Source organism: Ogataea haglerorum (assembly GCF_019207285.1).
Source record: "Ogataea haglerorum isolate 81-453-3 chromosome Unknown 81-453-3_NODE_2_length_903871_cov_94.662503, whole genome shotgun sequence".
Lineage (NCBI taxonomy): Eukaryota > Fungi > Ascomycota > Pichiomycetes > Pichiales > Pichiaceae > Ogataea > Ogataea haglerorum.
In genome coordinates, this window is record NW_025065152.1 from 781,298 (window position 1) to 798,261 (window position 16,964).

The 16,964-nt window shown below is 44.1% G+C and overlaps 13 protein-coding genes across 13 annotated transcripts; 6 read left to right on the plus strand and 7 right to left on the minus strand.

The window, feature by feature from the left end:
- Positions 1 to 68: 68 nt before the first annotated feature.
- Positions 69 to 2,282, minus strand: KL911_001050 (uncharacterized protein; the record flags this gene model as incomplete). Its single annotated transcript, XM_043195966.1, has 1 exon — positions 69 to 2,282. One exon carries the CDS (start codon positions 2,280 to 2,282, stop codon positions 69 to 71), a length of 2,214 nt encoding a protein of 737 aa, XP_043056614.1.
- A 304-nt stretch (positions 2,283 to 2,586) lies between these two features.
- On the minus strand, positions 2,587 to 4,247 carry KL911_001051 (uncharacterized protein; the record flags this gene model as incomplete). The annotated part of the gene is made up of 2 exons (XM_043195967.1): positions 2,587 to 3,776; positions 3,890 to 4,247. 2 exons carry the CDS (start codon positions 4,245 to 4,247, stop codon positions 2,587 to 2,589), a joined length of 1,548 nt encoding a protein of 515 aa, XP_043056615.1.
- Positions 4,248 to 4,624: 377 nt separating this feature from the next.
- Positions 4,625 to 5,374, plus strand: KL911_001052 (uncharacterized protein; the record flags this gene model as incomplete). The annotated part of the gene is made up of 1 exon (XM_043195968.1): positions 4,625 to 5,374. One exon carries the CDS (start codon positions 4,625 to 4,627, stop codon positions 5,372 to 5,374), a length of 750 nt encoding a protein of 249 aa, XP_043056616.1.
- A 392-nt stretch (positions 5,375 to 5,766) lies between these two features.
- Positions 5,767 to 6,366, plus strand: KL911_001053 (uncharacterized protein; the record flags this gene model as incomplete). Its single annotated transcript, XM_043195969.1, has 1 exon — positions 5,767 to 6,366. One exon carries the CDS (start codon positions 5,767 to 5,769, stop codon positions 6,364 to 6,366), a length of 600 nt encoding a protein of 199 aa, XP_043056617.1.
- A 42-nt stretch (positions 6,367 to 6,408) lies between these two features.
- On the minus strand, positions 6,409 to 7,398 carry KL911_001054 (uncharacterized protein; the record flags this gene model as incomplete). The annotated part of the gene is made up of 1 exon (XM_043195970.1): positions 6,409 to 7,398. The coding sequence occupies one exon, from the start codon at positions 7,396 to 7,398 to the stop codon at positions 6,409 to 6,411; it is 990 nt and encodes a 329-aa protein (XP_043056618.1).
- A 119-nt stretch (positions 7,399 to 7,517) lies between these two features.
- KL911_001055 (uncharacterized protein) lies at positions 7,518 to 8,399 on the minus strand (the record flags this gene model as incomplete). Its single annotated transcript, XM_043195971.1, has 2 exons — positions 7,518 to 8,281; positions 8,378 to 8,399. 2 exons carry the CDS (start codon positions 8,397 to 8,399, stop codon positions 7,518 to 7,520), a joined length of 786 nt encoding a protein of 261 aa, XP_043056619.1.
- A 148-nt stretch (positions 8,400 to 8,547) lies between these two features.
- KL911_001056 (uncharacterized protein) lies at positions 8,548 to 8,942 on the plus strand (the record flags this gene model as incomplete). The annotated part of the gene is made up of 2 exons (XM_043195972.1): positions 8,548 to 8,564; positions 8,672 to 8,942. The coding sequence occupies 2 exons, from the start codon at positions 8,548 to 8,550 to the stop codon at positions 8,940 to 8,942; spliced, it is 288 nt and encodes a 95-aa protein (XP_043056620.1).
- A 36-nt stretch (positions 8,943 to 8,978) lies between these two features.
- KL911_001057 (uncharacterized protein) lies at positions 8,979 to 10,307 on the minus strand (the record flags this gene model as incomplete). The annotated part of the gene is made up of 1 exon (XM_043195973.1): positions 8,979 to 10,307. The coding sequence occupies one exon, from the start codon at positions 10,305 to 10,307 to the stop codon at positions 8,979 to 8,981; it is 1,329 nt and encodes a 442-aa protein (XP_043056621.1).
- A 370-nt stretch (positions 10,308 to 10,677) lies between these two features.
- Positions 10,678 to 11,997, plus strand: KL911_001058 (uncharacterized protein; the record flags this gene model as incomplete). The annotated part of the gene is made up of 1 exon (XM_043195974.1): positions 10,678 to 11,997. One exon carries the CDS (start codon positions 10,678 to 10,680, stop codon positions 11,995 to 11,997), a length of 1,320 nt encoding a protein of 439 aa, XP_043056622.1.
- A 117-nt stretch (positions 11,998 to 12,114) lies between these two features.
- KL911_001059 (uncharacterized protein) lies at positions 12,115 to 13,788 on the plus strand (the record flags this gene model as incomplete). Its single annotated transcript, XM_043195975.1, has 1 exon — positions 12,115 to 13,788. The coding sequence occupies one exon, from the start codon at positions 12,115 to 12,117 to the stop codon at positions 13,786 to 13,788; it is 1,674 nt and encodes a 557-aa protein (XP_043056623.1).
- A 19-nt stretch (positions 13,789 to 13,807) lies between these two features.
- KL911_001060 (uncharacterized protein) lies at positions 13,808 to 14,701 on the minus strand (the record flags this gene model as incomplete). The annotated part of the gene is made up of 1 exon (XM_043195977.1): positions 13,808 to 14,701. The coding sequence occupies one exon, from the start codon at positions 14,699 to 14,701 to the stop codon at positions 13,808 to 13,810; it is 894 nt and encodes a 297-aa protein (XP_043056624.1).
- Positions 14,702 to 14,821: 120 nt separating this feature from the next.
- Positions 14,822 to 16,207, plus strand: KL911_001061 (uncharacterized protein; the record flags this gene model as incomplete). Its single annotated transcript, XM_043195978.1, has 1 exon — positions 14,822 to 16,207. One exon carries the CDS (start codon positions 14,822 to 14,824, stop codon positions 16,205 to 16,207), a length of 1,386 nt encoding a protein of 461 aa, XP_043056625.1.
- A 15-nt stretch (positions 16,208 to 16,222) lies between these two features.
- On the minus strand, positions 16,223 to 16,885 carry KL911_001062 (uncharacterized protein; the record flags this gene model as incomplete). Its single annotated transcript, XM_043195979.1, has 1 exon — positions 16,223 to 16,885. One exon carries the CDS (start codon positions 16,883 to 16,885, stop codon positions 16,223 to 16,225), a length of 663 nt encoding a protein of 220 aa, XP_043056626.1.
- Between the last annotated feature and the right edge of the window lie 79 nt (positions 16,886 to 16,964).

Genomic DNA, 16,964 nt, shown 5'->3' on the forward strand with positions numbered 1-16,964 from the left:
AACACCGATTCATATCGTCGCGCCGATTGACGCTAAAATCGCATTAGAGATAGTACAGGTCTAACTATTTAGATATTGCCAAAGCTCTTAGAACGTTGTCTCCTAACAGCATCAAGAGAAGTACCGCTACCAGAACCACCTGAAAGGCCTATAGTTTTAGATGGCGGATTCCAAAATCCATTAAATGGCTGTTCTGTGATGAACGGATGCAGTATTGCTTCATGAGGAGTCCATCTCTCCAACGGATTCAGATTCAGGATTCCGTGCAAAAAATGCGAGAGACACTTGCGGTTCATCATCTCCTTATCGATCATTTGCTGAGTCAAGTTCTTCTTTGGCAGCTGATAATTCATGATTATATCTTCCAAATATCTTTGCTTGAAGTACTCTTTTCCAGGGGTTTCCTTCACATTATTCTCCTTTGAATATTGCTCCATACTCTTGAGCTGATAGGTATGTTTCCCATTAGGAAGCTCTATCTTGTTCATGAAGTTCATAGAGTTCTTTCCCATGTCTATCATCCACGTTGGTGGCATGCCCATCATTTGTATGATGCGATAGAGCTGGTTATACTCTGATGATCCTGGAAATAGCGGTAAACCTAAAAACAGCTCTGCTACGATGCATCCGAATGACCACATGTCAACTGAACTGGAGTACGATAACCCCAAAAGAACTTCTGGAGACCTGTAGAACCGCGATTGAATGTAGGTATAGAGTATTTGTCGCTCATGGCATGCAGAGCCAAAGTCAATCACCTTCAAGTCTGGCCTGTCGAGAGAAACCAAAGAGATGTTTTCTGGCTTCAAATCACAATGAATCAGTTTTGCATCTTTGAGTACGGCCAACGCATCGAGCAGTTGAACGGAGAACTTCCGTATCAATACGATGGTCAGCCCGTTGAACTGATTTTGCCGTATCAGGTCGTATAAATTAGATGAGAGAAGTTCAAACACTAGACACAAATGGTTTTTGTGCATAAACTTGTCTTGAAGCCGTAAAAAGTGATGCTTGTCATGGGGATCAATTTTCGAGTTGAGATGTTCCAAAATGCTGGCTTCCGTCAAAGATTGGTTTAAATAAACCGGTGTGGACTTGACAACCTTCACGGCAACAATTTCTTGCGTTTTGAGATTTTGGCATTTCACCACTTGGCCAAATGTTCCCTGCCCGAGCAAATCCAACACCATGTACTTCCTGCTTTCCTCAGTACCTAAAATATCGTTAACATAGAGAATATAATCGTCGTCCTCGTTATCGTTTCCATTATTTGATTTAGGATGGCTTGGTTTGGTCAGCACTCTTCTTGGATTTTTAGAGGACTTATAGTCAAATTCTGGCCTGCACATTGAGTATGTTACAGAGATAGAAGTCGTTAGTGCCTTGAGCGGTGACACAAAAGTTGTTGATGACGATGCTCTTCTGTATTTTGGCTTGGCGTTGGTCACTGGCCTCAAGTCCGAAAGACTCTGAATTCGCTGAAATCTTGGAGCGGGGCTGTAAGGATGATGTAGCTCTCCGTGAGCTTCAAAGCCCTTGGAAAACACCGGCATTGCGCTTTTGGGGACTTGTTCATGATCCGAGAAGTAATTGGCCGCCACAGATTGTCTTCTGTAGAGCTCACCGGGACCAAACTGCGCATTATGGTTATAGGTGTCTTGAGGAAGAGGGGCGTTGATTCGCAGAGGAGGTACAATCTGTGATGTATCCTGGAACGTAGAAGATTCGTATGTTGTCGGGAGTCCCTGAGGAGCGCCTCTTACTGGTGTTTGCAACAAAAGAGGTGAATAATTATCATCGGAGCCCAAATGCGTGTTTATGGGAGCCAGCCGGGGGGTGGATTTTGGATTGAACCAAGGATTTCTGAACTGATTCAAGGTGTTGGTCTCACTTTGGTGTCTTTTGAGTGCTTGGTTGATGTCCATGTCTGATATCCTATACTGACGTGGGGTTAGGCTGGACTGAGGGACCTGGTTTGCTGAGTTGTATGAGCCCATATTGGGAGTCAGAGAAGGCAGAGACGAAAGTCTTTGGTGGGAAGCAGATATTCTTGAGCCTAGCCGCGGACTCTCGTTGGGAGTTGATGCCATGGAAACAGCCGAGCTGGCAGAGCTCTCGGACTGTTGCGAATTGGGCAACGTCATCTGCTGGAGTCCAGCAAGTACATGCTGATGTGTATCTATGTTTTGTTGTTGCAGGTGTTCAGCGGTTGAGAGCTGGAAGTTTTGTTTAAATAGGTTTTGTGCCTCTAGAGCAGGCTCGTGGTTCGTCTGCTGATCCATAGAGACTCAACAAAACACAACTCTTGAGCAAGCGAAACAGCGCAGAAGAAACGGCACACTTCAGTAATGCGGCAGATGTTGGCACAGTCCCAAATAATGTACCCACTTTTGTTATGTGCCAAAATGATGAGTCTTGCCTTTCTGTATTGCGCTGATGAATCTATCAAAAAGTTGAAAGAGCCGCAGTTTTGCGTGACAGAATTCACAAGATAAAAATATATTAAGGTTACGAGGTTTATTAATGGTTCTGTATTTCAGAAACGAAAGAAGGTCTTCTTGCTGCGTGACTGAAACACAATAGCAGTCAAGCCGAGGCTTTGACTCCACTAATTCTTGCGAGTTTCGAAGAAGCTCTGAGTTTAGCTCCAAAGAAGTAGAAGACGTAAACCAACACCACCACCAGCAGAGAGATGAATGCCAACGTAGCCATAGCCCATTTTGCAGACATATCGTCAAACATCGCGATACCAGCGTGAGTCAACGCAGCAGCAATGGAGAACGAAGGAATGGTAAAAGCAGCAATTCCAGAGTTGCTCAATCCTGCCTCCGAGTAACTGTCGATGATATAGTTCAACATAGCGAGCCACAACAATGGATCGGCAATGCCCAGAACAAATCCAGCCATGATAGGCGACCAATAATTGACGCTTCCATCACAGGTGAAGGCAAACCAAAACAACGAAATTGGGAATCCCCAGACAGTGACAAGAGAAAGCAAGAATCTGGCTTCTGGTCTAGGAACACCGCCGTTCTTCTTTCTGTCACGTTTGAAGAGCCACGTCTGGATCGGCACAATACAAACGACGCATGCAACACCCACAACGAAATTCAAGTAAGTCACCTCAGCATCCATGTATGACAGATGGTTGTTGTAGACGAAAACGTCGAAGATACCATCCAGATACAGGAAAAGCAGACCATAGGCAAAACCGTTGAATAGTCCAAGGAAGATGATGATCGGCTCGGTGACCATCATTTTCAAGGCCATGACGCACACAAACTTCATCTCATGGATTGCGTTGACCTTTTCGACCACGATGGTGGTGTTTGGATCCTTAGGATCGGTAACTTCGTTCATGAAGTCTTGTTTCTTGCCAGTCACTGAATTGAAGAAGTACTTGAACTCTCTCTTGATAACAGACGGCACGTTTTTACCTTCAATAGCCATTCTTTCTGGAATCACAATTCTTGGCAGGGTTTCTGGAACAAACATTAGGCCAACAAAAAAGGCGGCGCCAACTATGATGTTAATAAGGAACAACCATTTGTATCCTAAGCTGCTATTCTCACTGATCGCCTCTCCAACAACACCTCCAACGGACGGACCCGTGTTGGCAGAGAAAACAAACAGCGCCATTGGTTGGGAGGCTACATCCGAATTTCCAAACAGGTCTCCAATGGTACCAGCAACATTGGATAGAGCAGTGGAGCCACAAAGTCCAATGATAAACATGAAAATTGCAAGCATTGGCATGTTCTTAGGATAAGCACAGCCTGAAATGTTAGTAAACCGGAGACGAGCACAAACTTACCAAAGTTGAAGATAACATATAGAAGGGTCGAAAACACATAGACCCACTTTCTGCCTCCAATATCCGAAAGTGGACCCAGAAAAGCTGGTCCTATGGCAGTGCCCAAAATAAACATCGATTGCCCCAAGGCAGAAACTTGCGTACTGACACCAAATTTCTCCTGCACCAAAAACTCAATAGCAACGTAACTTGTCGAGGTCAAAGTCACAAAAGTTTGCAAAGCACAGTAAACGATGGTGATAAGGTACTTCTGCCAGAGGGGCCAGTTGAAAGGATGGTATGGATTGTCCAGGGTGAACAAAACGGAGGCTTCAACCGGATCCTCTGTGATGTTTCCCAGTTCCAATCTCTTCTGTTCAGAGGTAACAGGAGTGGCCTGCTTTTCTGGCTCGGGGCCGGTGGTCTTCTCTTCTGATGACTCGCGGGAGAACATTGTGAGTCTACTTTGTTTGGGACGTTAAAATTTTTTAAAAAGCAGCTCGATAAGAGTTTAGTGCACCAACCAAAACAAGACGAGCTTGCTCTGATGCCGCCAACGTATCACAATGATAAGAGTCGCCGCTTATTTCTTGTGGCACTCAGGCGTGATAAGCACCAGCAGCCCCAACGGGTACCAGGAACTCTCATAGAACACCTCACAGCTCAAGGGCGCCGAACCGTCTGCTTTCAAGAGCTCGAAAGCTAGTCTGTAATCGAATTTTTCATATGCGGAAGGTGGCTTGGCTATCTTGGTATACGGCACGAAAACAATGCACCGTTATTTCGAATTAATAAAACTGACTCTTAAGGTTCCGGGCGCGAAAATCAAGAATGTCTTCGCATAAGTCAGATGTTCGATCCGATGTTTGGGCCCAGCTAATCAAGGTTGCCCGTCCTGACTCGAGGTTTCACTTCAACTTTGCAGAGTTTATTGCAGATTTCGAAGGCTCCTCCGAGGCCACTTCGAGATTCAAAAGAGAGCCCTCATACACTGAATCCAAGGTGCTTTTCATCACTCCAGACAACTGTCTCGAAGAGCTCAGATTTGAAGCCCTTAAAGATGGTAAAACTGTGCTCATGACAACATACGGCATCTATAGAGGTTTCTGGATGCTTGACCCAGATGAAATCGATCCGCGAAGATACGAGTATGCGTCAACCTTAGATGGTATGGAGAAGGTCGGCAGACAGGTGACATTGAGGCAATTGATGGACATGAAACTCCATGTAGATGTGATGATCACGGGAACCGGTGCCATTAACAGAAAAGGCATAAGATTTGGCAAAGGACACGGATTTTTTGATTGTGAGTGGGCGATGTTGTATACTATTGGTTGTATTGACAAATCCACGCCTGCAGTTGCGTTTGTGCATGATTGTCAGCTTTTGGAACAAGAGCTTGAGCCAGAAATCTTCGACACCGTTTGCGACATTGTCGTCACAAACACACAAACTATAAAAGTGGATCCGGTCCCTAAGCCATACTGCGGAATACTCTGGGATTTACTGGATCCACACATGTATCAAACTATTCCACCATTACAGGAACTCAAGGCTATGAATCTTCCTGTTCCAAAATAATAAACAAAAAATCCCTATTTATTTTCCCCTTAATTGTGTCCTTTTTTGCCAACAATGAAACAATTAATTGTGAGCAACGAGGAATTGGATCTTGCACTAGTAAGTCGGTCTCATACAATGACTAACGCGGGCAATCTGTATTGTTAGAAACAAGAACAGCTCAAATATAGCTTTGAAGGGTAAGTAGAATCACCTCAACTCTAACTGAAGACTACGTTTGGTCATTAAAGCAAAAATTGAGAAAATGCGTCAGCAAACCGGTCAAAAAAGTTGCATATTATCCTGCTATTGTGATAGATGAGGCGTATAGAGATGTTGCTGATAAGCTCGGCATTTCTTTTAATGGAAGAATCACAAACAACAAACCCCTGAGCTCCCTAAAAGGAACAGAAATGAAGGGTATAATAGGGCTTCTACAATTTTTCATTGAAACAGACCACTCAACGACATTTGAAACCCAAAGACATATTGTAAAGTACATTGGCATGTCCACTTTACGGTTCGATTCGCATGTCCAGCAGGGACGACTATTGAGCTTACTTCAAAATCTCTTTGTTTCTACGGCCACGACAACAAATGCAAACTTCCATTACACTATGCTGATCAACACATACTTCCATCTTGCAAAACACTACAAAACAAAGCTCAATTTGCGCATTTACAGCTTGATGGATTTGATCCAAGACATAATCATGGCTGCCAATCGAATCACATCAGTTAAGGATAGATCCAGATATGCTGAACTTATATCAGACTACAGATTCAGACCAAGTCTAAGAGTGGATGAGGCAATTGACCTTTCAAAGCAGCAATTGCAACTTCTCCTCTACTATCTGATGAAGCTTCTGAACACCGTAATACAGTTGCCAGACAATTTTGCGAAACGAAAATTAAAAGCCAGATTTGCTCCGAGAAGGCAAAGGCTACAGGCGTTCCTAATCTTGAACAAAAACATCGAACTGCTCCAGCTACTCAAGCAATGCAAATTATAGGTCATACCTAGTCATGCAATATATTAAGCGACGTGTCCATAATCAAACACGTCTTATCGAATCTCTAACCGGATCAAAATATGGGTGCATCATACTTTCCTTTGCAGATAGTCTCTCATTATGATCATATCGCAATATCTTGTCGATTAAGTCCAGGCATTCGTCGCTCACCAGATGCTGATTATTCTGATTGACGTAACGAATCCACTGGCGTTTCATATAGTGTCCCAAATCTTCGTATTGAGGGCCTAATGTTAACTTGTATTTTTCCAAGTATGCGTACAAGCCATCAGTCCCCAAAACACGCGCAATCTGAACTAACTGATCTGTATTAGACTTTCCATGGAAGAACGGTTCCTTTTGGAATACGATTGAAGCCAATGTTGCACCAAAAGACCATATATCTAATGAGTAATCGTATAGCTTGAAATCCACCAGTAATTCTGGTCCCTTGAAGTATCTCGAAGCGACTCTGACGTTGTATTCCTGTCCAGCATGGTAGAATTCCGCCAAACCCCAATCAATTAGGCGTAGTTTTTTCTGGCGATGGTCTATCATAATATTGTGGGGTTTAACATCTCTATGCATTATACCCATCGAATGAGCATAATCCAAAGCCTCCAGTACCTGATACATATAATATCGGATTTCCAAATCTGTCAGCTGCGGATAGAGTACACGAAACTCTACGTTTTCCACATGCTCGAATATTAGGGCTGATGTTTTGGAGTTGGAATCCCGCACGACGTCCAGAAGCTGGACTATTTGAGGGCCGCCGGACAAATTTTGAAGAATTTTGATCTCTCTTTTAATTTTCTTCCGCTTGACAGGTTTCAAGACTTTAATGACGACTTTGAGGCCGTTCGGAAGCTGATATCCTTCGAAAACTTCACTGTATTTGCCTCTGCCAATCTTCCTTGTCACCTCGTATCTGGATTGCGAGCCCCATGATATCGACAAATTCTCATAGTTCCAGTAGGACTTGGGCTTTTTCTCGTTCACATCAGCGTACACTCGGGCAATACTAGTCATCAAATCACTATAACTCTCACAAGTTTTTGCCTACTAAAATTGCTTAGTGCATTTATTTTGCATTCAGCTTACGCCGGTGCACGGATGTTCAAACCAAGATTTACACACATGTACGACAGCTACAGGTTCTTAAGATTGCTGATGAGCTCTGACTGCTTTTCTCTTTCTTCCGACTTGGTTTCCAGGGGCTCAAGAGAGCGAATATCTCCCAAAATGTCCTTTGTTTTTCCAAAGTAGACTTCTTGGAGCAGATTCCTCAGTCTGCTCTCGACATCTTCCACTAGCGTTCCCAAGTTCGAGACGTGAGAAGCGGAGTCTTTGAATTGAAAGTCCTTTGAAGTTTGTCTGGTGAGGTTTCCACTGAGATAGATATTTGGGTCGTTGGAGTTCGAAATGTCCAAAATCACTGTGGACGTCACCTTATATGTTGCTTTCTGGTTTGAGCCAGGAAGAACCTCGAACACGTGGATCGAGTCCCACGATCCTCCATCTTTCGGGTTCACTGTGTCGACGGTTTTCTTCAGCAGAACGACACCTGCAAAGCCAATTGTGCCCGAGGCATCCACATTCTCTTCCTCAGAATCCCAAAAGTAAACGCTAGAAATTCCTCCCTCGTAGTACAGTTCGCGATATATATCAAATGATTGGTTAGCAAAGATTTCAAGTTCTCTCAAATGGCTGGAAGGATGTGGAGCCTCATCTTCATCGACGATTTTCGGATAGAAAATGTTCGACCATGGCGATCTGTATGAATCGCCGTCTCTGTTGTAATCACAACATAGGTATGTTTTCCCCGATTCCTCACAGCGTGCTGTTTTGAGTGGAGTATCAACCGAAGACAACAATTCTTCCGCTAAGTCAGGCTGTAGACGGCATATGTTGTCTAAATTTTTGCTGATGTTCTTTGGATCTAACCGCCTGAGCAGGTCCAATGATGCATCCAGTTTCTCCTCAGACTATGACGTTAGCCAATGCAGACAATTTTGTTTTGTTCTTACCATTGCACAAGAATACTATTACGTTGTTCAATAAATCAAACTTATTTACCCAAAAAATAAATGGCGGACCAATATTAGGAAAAGCTATTTAGTTGGCCATGAAGATTGAGCTACTCTCTTATTTGCCACAAGCTCCGGGATATCTGCCAAAATGGCTCTTTTTCGTAAGTGTTTTCTCTCAGGAATACTAACTATAAGATATCTGCTGTTAGTGTGTTCAATTCCGTACAGACCTATGTCAACACTGACCTGACCAAACGTGTCTACGAAGCCAGGCCAAGCGAAGTCACGCCATTGTCTGCCCGCACATTTGGAACTTGGACATTATTGGCTGCTATTGTGAGAATCTATGCTTCGTACAACATCTCAAATCCTCAGATCTATGACATGTGTCTTTACTCGTACGTTCTAGCAGGTCTCCATTTTGGTCTCGAGTGGCTAGTGTACAAGACTGCAAGATTCGGAAAAGGTTTGCTGGGCCCACTAGTGGTGGCTAGCACCTCTATTGTCTGGATGGTGTCACAGAGAAATGAGTACTGCAACTAGTATGTCAAAGATTTGATTAAGAACAAATATACCAGTTCAATGTTTCGTAGGGTCCTGTAATTTGAGCACGTCAACGGCGGGTCCCAGAAGTCTTTGGAACCCGCTCTTTCCAAGAGTGACGACTTTTAGTGGGCTAGTGGCTTTGACGGTTGCTTTTCTTGGAGAGTCATATAGCAGCGCAAGCTCTCCGAAATAGTCACCCTTATTCAGTTTCGACACCACACCCTCACCAGATTTGATAACATCTGCAGTTCCGCTCTCGATGAAGTAGAAATTCTCACCAGCTTCTCCCTCTGTCACGACGTTTTCGCCAACAGCGTACACTTCCGAGTTGAGTGCATCTGCAAGCTTCGAGCGCTCGTACGACGACAAAGACTTGAGCAGAGGAATCTCTTTGAGGAAATTCTCGTACATGGATCTTTTCTTGGATGTTCCTTCCAGGAGAATTCTTCTGAACGTCATTCTATCCAGAGCCCACAAGATGCAATCGGTCTGAGCAACGGCAGTTGCCGCTCTAGGTGAGTTGTACATGAGAGCCAGTTCTCCAAAAGAGGAGCCAGGACCGGAACTGTTAACTTTCTGGCCGTTCACGAAGAAGTCAACTGTTCCTTTCTCCACCACATAAAAGAAGTCACCTTCATCTCCCTGTTTGATGATCTCAGTCCCCTGAGGTGCGCGCTTCTCTTCCAGAGCAAATATAATCGTTTTGAGTGAGTCTTCGTCCAACTGACTGAACAAAAAGTTCTTAAGAACGCTGGCATTTAATCTTTGCAACTGCTCAGTTGTGAATTGATGAACAGGAGGTTTCCATCCATCCTCACCGAAAGTCTCGGGGTTCAGAGCTTCTGCAGAAACGCTGGTTCTCCTATTGGCGTTGATTCTCATAGTGGACGTTGCAGCCGATGCAGCAAAGCCAGAGGTACTGGTACTGTTCGCAGGTTGAGTGCCCTCCGTGGGACTCAATGCGGCGCCCGATGACGATTCGGAGGTATGGAATGGTGAAGCCTGAGAAGACTCAAAAGATGTCTTGAAAAGGCCTGCAGCTGGTTCCCCAGATGATCTTGCTTGAGGATCCTCTGACTCGAGGGTTTGGTGTTTTGTGTGAGGGTCATTATCCGAGAGGGTGTTTTTGAACTGAGGAATAGACCTGCGCTGGACGTTTCGCGCAATCTCATCGGTCGAAGGAAAAAGCGTTAATCCCAAAGTATCGGCTTTCTGCTTCTGACTCCATAGATATTGTCTTTGTTCTTGTAGTCTGTTGCCAAAATAATTGTAACAAAACTGAAGCACATCTGTTGGATTCTGTGTCTTGAATTGCCTGTCAAGCTCTTCGAGCTCCAGTGTGTATTGTTGGAAGTTGGACATGGCAAATAAAGATAATTTTTAATTTGCCTTTTATTTGTTCTCAAACTGCTTATTTCAGGTCGAAATCGAATACGCGAAACTTACAACATCCGTACACCGAGAGCATATCAAGCGGAATTGACCACTGTGCTTGCAGCCGAATGAGCGCAGAATGGACACCATGAAAACCATTAGGTGGCTCAATTGGAGAGAGCCACTTTAGTCGGCTGCCACCAATGACATATTTATATACCACAAATTTTGGCGTAGATTGGCCTGATACGAAATGAAATTGTTTTATTGTTGAAGCTATTGTTTGATTTATCTCGTATCAATTGAGTAACGAATACAACGAAGGAATTTTTTAGCTTTTTTGCTATTAGTTTATACAATGACTTTTGACTGGTCCAAGTATCTCAGTCATGAAGCGAGACTTCGTGAACCTTCTGTGATGAAGATGATGGGTAGATTTGGAAAGATTATCTCATTGGGAGCCGGACTGCCTCATCCTGACTGTTTCCCTTTGAAGTCGGTTAGTTTTGATTTCCTCTCGCCAAAGACCGGATTTTCGACAACAGAGAAAGTTGACGTCCCAGACAACGAGTTGCTATACGAGGCCCTGCAGTATACTTCGGGTAGAGGAACCTCGTATTTCGACGCGTTCAGCAAGAAACACATTGAAACTTATCACAAGCCACTTTACAATGATTGGGACATTGTTGTCACTGCTGGAGCTACACAGTCTCTGGACGCCGTGTTGCGACTACTATGTGACCCGAACGAGGACACCATTCTTTCTGAAGAGTTCACTTATCCCGCGTTTCTGGAAACTTGCAGTCCAATGAGGTTGAAAGTGTTCCCTGTTAAAGTAGACGAGCACGGTGTATGCCCTAAAGATTTGGACAAATTGTTAACTGACTGGAGCGGGCCTCACAAGAAACCCAAGCTTATCTACACCATGCCTGTGGGACAGAATCCACTGGGAATCACCATGTCGCTTGCAAGACGTGGCGAGTTTTATGAAGTTTGTAAGAAACACGATTTGATCATCGTGGAGGATGATCCATATTACCACCTGCAACTTGACTACGAGGATAAACTTCCAAGTCTACTGAAATTCGACACGGACGGAAGAGTCATCAGATTTGACTCGTTTTCCAAGATCATGACCCCAGGTGCCAGATGCTCGATTGTGACTGCAAACAAGGTGTTCGTCGATAAACTGGTGGTTCACAACGAAGTCAGCATTCACTCCTCGGCCGCCCCATCTCAGCTTATCTTGCACGAACTCTTGAAAACGTGGGAGGCCCAGGGATTTGAGAAATGGGTCGAGCATTTGGGTCAACATTATAGAAAAAGAAGAACCCTACTCAATAGCGCATTTGAAAGGTTCGTGCCAAAAGAGCTTTGCTCATGGAACTTGCCTGACTCTGGAATGTTTTTGTGGATCGAGATCAAACAGGAAGCTTTTGCAAAGCCTGAAAATATACCAGCAAATCAATGGGCTACAGAACTGGAAAACATGATTTTTGATGCCAACATTGACAAAGGTGTGCTCCTTGCCAAGGGCCACTGGTTCATGGTCGACCAAACCGTCCAAAAAGTCGGTTTCAGAGCAACCTATGCCTTTGCTGAGGAAGACGAGCTTGTGGAAGCCAGCCAGCGCTTTGGGGAAGCTCTAAATTCTATACATGAAAAACTAGCTACATAATTCTTAAACACCCTGCAAAATTGGGACGAGTCCTCGTTCTAGAAAATCCGGAGAACTAATTGTCAAAATAAAATAAATTATTTCTAATAAGAGTGACAACGCATCCTTAATTCACTTATGAAAGTCAGCCGTTCAATCCTTCTTCTGTCTCTTTCATTGGTCTCGTATGCGGCAGATGTTGAGCGCCAAGACTTTTTGCCATTGAGTCTTGAGTCTGACGCTTTCTTCGAGCAGTTTAATGAAACGTGGGCTTCTCGGTGGAAACCTTCACACAGTAAGCGCGATGACAATTTTGTGTATCGTGGCGAGTGGGATGTTGAAGAGCCAACTGTGAACCCCGGATTGAAAGGCGACAAGGGTCTTGTTGTGAAGACGGAGGCCGCCCATCATGCTATCAGTGCAAGATTGCCTACTCCTTTCGACAACACCAACAACACCTTGGTGTTGCAATACGAGGTGAAGCTGCAAAAGGGTCTCGAATGCGGTGGCGCATACATAAAACTGTTGAGCCAGGAAGGTGGTATCAGCGACTCGTCCGAGTTCAGCAACGACACTCCCTACCAGGTTATGTTTGGTCCTGACAAATGCGGTATGTCCAACAAAGTCCATTTTATTATTCGCAGAAAGAACCCTAAAACGGGTGAATACGAGGAGAAACACCTTAAAGTGCCTCCAATGGCAAGAATCGTTAAAACATCAACACTTTACACGTTGATAATCAAGCCTAACCAAGACTTTGAAATCAGAATTAATGGTGAGGTTGCAAAAGCGGGCTCACTGCTGGACTCCAGATACTTTGAATTGACCCCTCCTAAAGAAATCGATGATCCTAACGATGAGAAGCCAGCTGACTGGGTTGACGACGAGCTCATCCCAGACCCTAAGGCTGTCAAGCCGGACGATTGGGATGAAGACGCTCCATATTTGATCCCAGATCCAAACGCCGTCAAGCCTGAGGACTGGGATGAGGATGCAGAGGCGTACATTCCTGATCCAGATGCAGTCAAGCCTGAGTACTGGGACGACGAGGAGGATGGAGAATGGATTGCTCCGAAGATCCCTAATCCGGCTTGTGAAGAGCACGGTTGTGGACCATGGTCTGCGCCAAAGATTAGAAATCCAGACTACAAGGGCAAGTGGACTCCAGAATTGATTGAGAACCCTGATTACAAGGGTCCATGGTCTCCAAGAAAGATCCCGAACCCAGACTACTACGAAGACCTAACTCCTTCGAATCTCGAGCCTATCGGTGCGTTGGGATTTGAGCTGTGGACTATGACCGACTCCATTATGTTTGACAACATCTATTTGGGCCATTCTATCGAGGAAGCAGAGTATATTGGCAACAACACTTTCCTTCCAAAGGTCGAGATTGAAGAACAGATAGCTGCTGCCAACGCTCCTCAAGCCAAATATGATGCAGAGGAGCCAGAAATCCAGGTTGAAGAACAATCTCTAGTCTCTGACTTGTTCGATAAATCAGTTGACAGAATTTTGAAGGTTTATGCTTCTGGAAAGGCATACTGGGCCGATCTATTGGATGACCCAACCCAAACTCTGCTGAACCGCCCTGGCGAGGCATTTTTCTTTGCTTCCGTGATTGTCGGTACCATAACCACCACTTTCGCTATATCTGCTACCATTGTCAGCATATTTGCTACTTTGTTTACTCCCTCTGCTGCTCAGCCAGCCAAAAAAAGCGAGACTAGAGAGCAGATCGAGTCTGTTGACGAGAAGGCTACCGCTTCCGAATCCAAGATCAATGAGACAGAAGCTGTCAAGAGAGGATAGTCGTCTCTAATCTATAAACTTAATTTTCAATGCATGATCTTCCAATTTCTGTAAAATGTCGGTGTAGCCTCATGGAATTTTTGACCACTGGCCACCACCAGTTGACCTTTAGGCATTTGACACATTTGCCTTTCACGGGGGTGAGCGGAAGTACGGAGTCCGAAAGCGGCTCAGACACAAGACCTTTGGTCATTTCTTCTGCCCAGCATTGGACATGGTACAGAGTGTGGCAGTCCTTGCTAGCACAGAAACCTAGCACGTCCTGAAACTGATCTACCACAGTATGGCACACGCAACATTCGCGGGCGTCATTTTGCTCGAGTTCCTCCAGAGACTTCTCGAAATAGTCGTCCTCTTCCTTCTCCAAGGACTTCACAAATGTCTTTATTTGATCATAATTTCCACCTTCTATCAATTTTTGTTGACTTTCCTCAAAATCAAGCTTCAGATGAACAGACTCGGCGACTGCAACGTTGTAGCGATTCATGACCCAAATGTCGTATATGGCTTTTTGAAAAATTGCAACCCGAAGTCCCATGCGTCCAAATGCTTGCGCGCTCAGTAGCAGCTTGAGATTAGCTATCTTAATATGCACGCTGCGGCTACTACTTTTCGTTCCTATACGTTTCTTGTCTGGAATATGTCGCGTTTGGTAGGCATGATGCCACGCGTGCTCAAACTGTAATGCTGAAATTTTGGACGGAAACCCATAAACAACCAATGTCATTTGCCATGGCCTGAATCCATTTTTCTTCGTTCGATCTGCTCCACCAGCGGCCAGCTCGCCGTTATGCTGTCGGAGTCGTCGATACGGATCAGGGGTTGAGCCGATATAAAAGGAATTTGTCTTTGCTATTGATCGAAGCAAGTATACACAGTAAAACCGTGGAGGGTATTGGAGATTCTGGGACATCTAAAAACACAATCTCTACAATCTTTAAATCAAATAAATTTATATCAGTCGTGTACGCATGTAGATTATTTGTTTACAATTTCTTGAACTTTGTTTTGAATCCTTTAACTTTAATTCAACATGGCTCGTCCCAGTGCAATTTACAGATCATCGCAACCAACAGCAATACCGCGTACGCGTTACAAGTTTCCCATTCTTGAGACAAGAGAGCTTGTTTCCTTGTTTGATACGATGGATTTCAGTGTTAGCGAAGAGATGTTGACGAAACCGACACCGAGTTTTATGAAGAGCTTGATCGAGCAGATTATGGACAAGTTTCTATATGTCTCTCCTCACTCACTGAAGCAAAAAATTCAACAGATGGAGAGCAATGAAGACGATGACCAGGAAGGACTGCAGAACTCGCTGAGCATTGTTGCTTCACAAAGAATAATGTATAAGTTTCTGTGCGACTGTGGAGTTGAGGACTTCAGCATTCGAGACATGGCAAAACCTGAACCATCTCGAATCCGTATTATTTTGAGCGCTCTGATAAACTATGCGAGATTTAGGGAGGAAAGAATGGGCGATTGTGAGCAGCTACTCGTCTCCAGTGAAAGTACGTTATCTCAATATAAACACGCGTTGAAAATCAACAACTCGCTCAAGTCCACCTACGAGGATCTCAACCACAAGATGTCAAGACAAGGGTATAGTGAGGACGAAATAATGGCTAAGAACCAACAACTGCAGAACGAACTCAAGGCTCTCACAGAAACCCAGCAGCAGTTAGCTGCCGCACGCGCAGAATACAAAACGCAGAAATTTGGTCTCATTCGAGAACTGGAAAATCAAAATTCGCTCTTGCTGGAGTGTGAAAAAGAGTTGGAAAGATTAACTCCTTATATCAGAGAGTCTCCAGAAAGCGTGAAAGAAGTCATTGAGAGTTTAAAAGACAGTTTGGCAAATGAGCAAAAGCATTTGACTGAGCTCGAGAAGAGATCGAAGAATATCTCTATCTCCATAGACTCGTTCCAGCAACTTACACACGAGTTTCGGAACTACCATCGCGTTCTCGAAGAAATACAAACTGAACTCAGTAAACAGGAAAAGTCGACCGAATCCATTCAAAATATGCAAGACGAAATTCAGCGGATGGAAGTGGAGCTTAACGATAAATCTAGGCAAATTAGTCACCTGAAGAAACAACTGAACTCTCAAAAGGAGAAGCTTGCCGCGTTCAAAGAAAACACAAGACAAAAATTAACGCAACTAGAAGATAAACTGAAGGAACTGCGGGAAGAAAGGTCCCAACTATTGGAAAGGAAATCTGAAGAAGATGAAATCATCAGAAACAAAGAGAACGAGGCCGTCGATTGGGAAATGCAGTCGGAAAAACTCAAGAAGGACTTTGAAGCCGAGTGTAAAGGTGCTAGCTATGAAATGAACGAACTCAACTCCAAAATCAGCTTCTACATTGATGAAATGGCCAATCGTATTAACCAATATGCAACAGAATCATTCTAATCATTCTAACGTCCATTATGAGTTATTACTGTCCACATAGAACAGCTGGACAAAATACTCTTTGGTATCGTTGTCCCAGAAATCCCAAATCCGCCCTTCTCTCATGTCAATCGATGTGCTTGGAATTTTGAATCCAATATTTTCGTACGGCTCGCCACTGACAACCAGATACTGGAACTTTGTGTCTAGTGGTTCTATCTTTTGCTCGAAACAGGACATTAAACGGTACCGAGGCCTGACGTTTCGAGCTACTTCCGGCATCTGTATCTGGAACAAAAGTCCTTTTTGAAAGGTCTCTGGATCTCTAATCTTGCTGACCTTGTATGCTGGTCTTCCAATTTTTGTATATCTCCTTTTAGGAATCGCAGATATCCCAATAACTTTACCTGGCTCAGGCGTAGTAGGCTTTTTGTCCAATTCTGCTCTTTTCATAAGAGCATACTGATGTTTCTTGCCATGAGTGTGTGTTATGTAAGAACTTTCGGATAAATGTGTCGTCAGACAAAGACGACATTCTAGCATGCCTAGGTGATTTTTGAAGACATAGGGATCATTGTCGAGATCGATCTGAGATAACATCAGTTGTCTCAGGCGCTCTCGACGGTACTGATTGGTCTCTGCATCGCCTGCAATGCCACCACTGCCCTTTTTGGAGCCAACTCTATTCTGATAGTCCATAGAGTTTTAAAGATTAGCCAAAAAATAAATAAAATCCTGTTTTCCAAAAAGAATGAAGGATGCGAGGTTCGAACTCGCG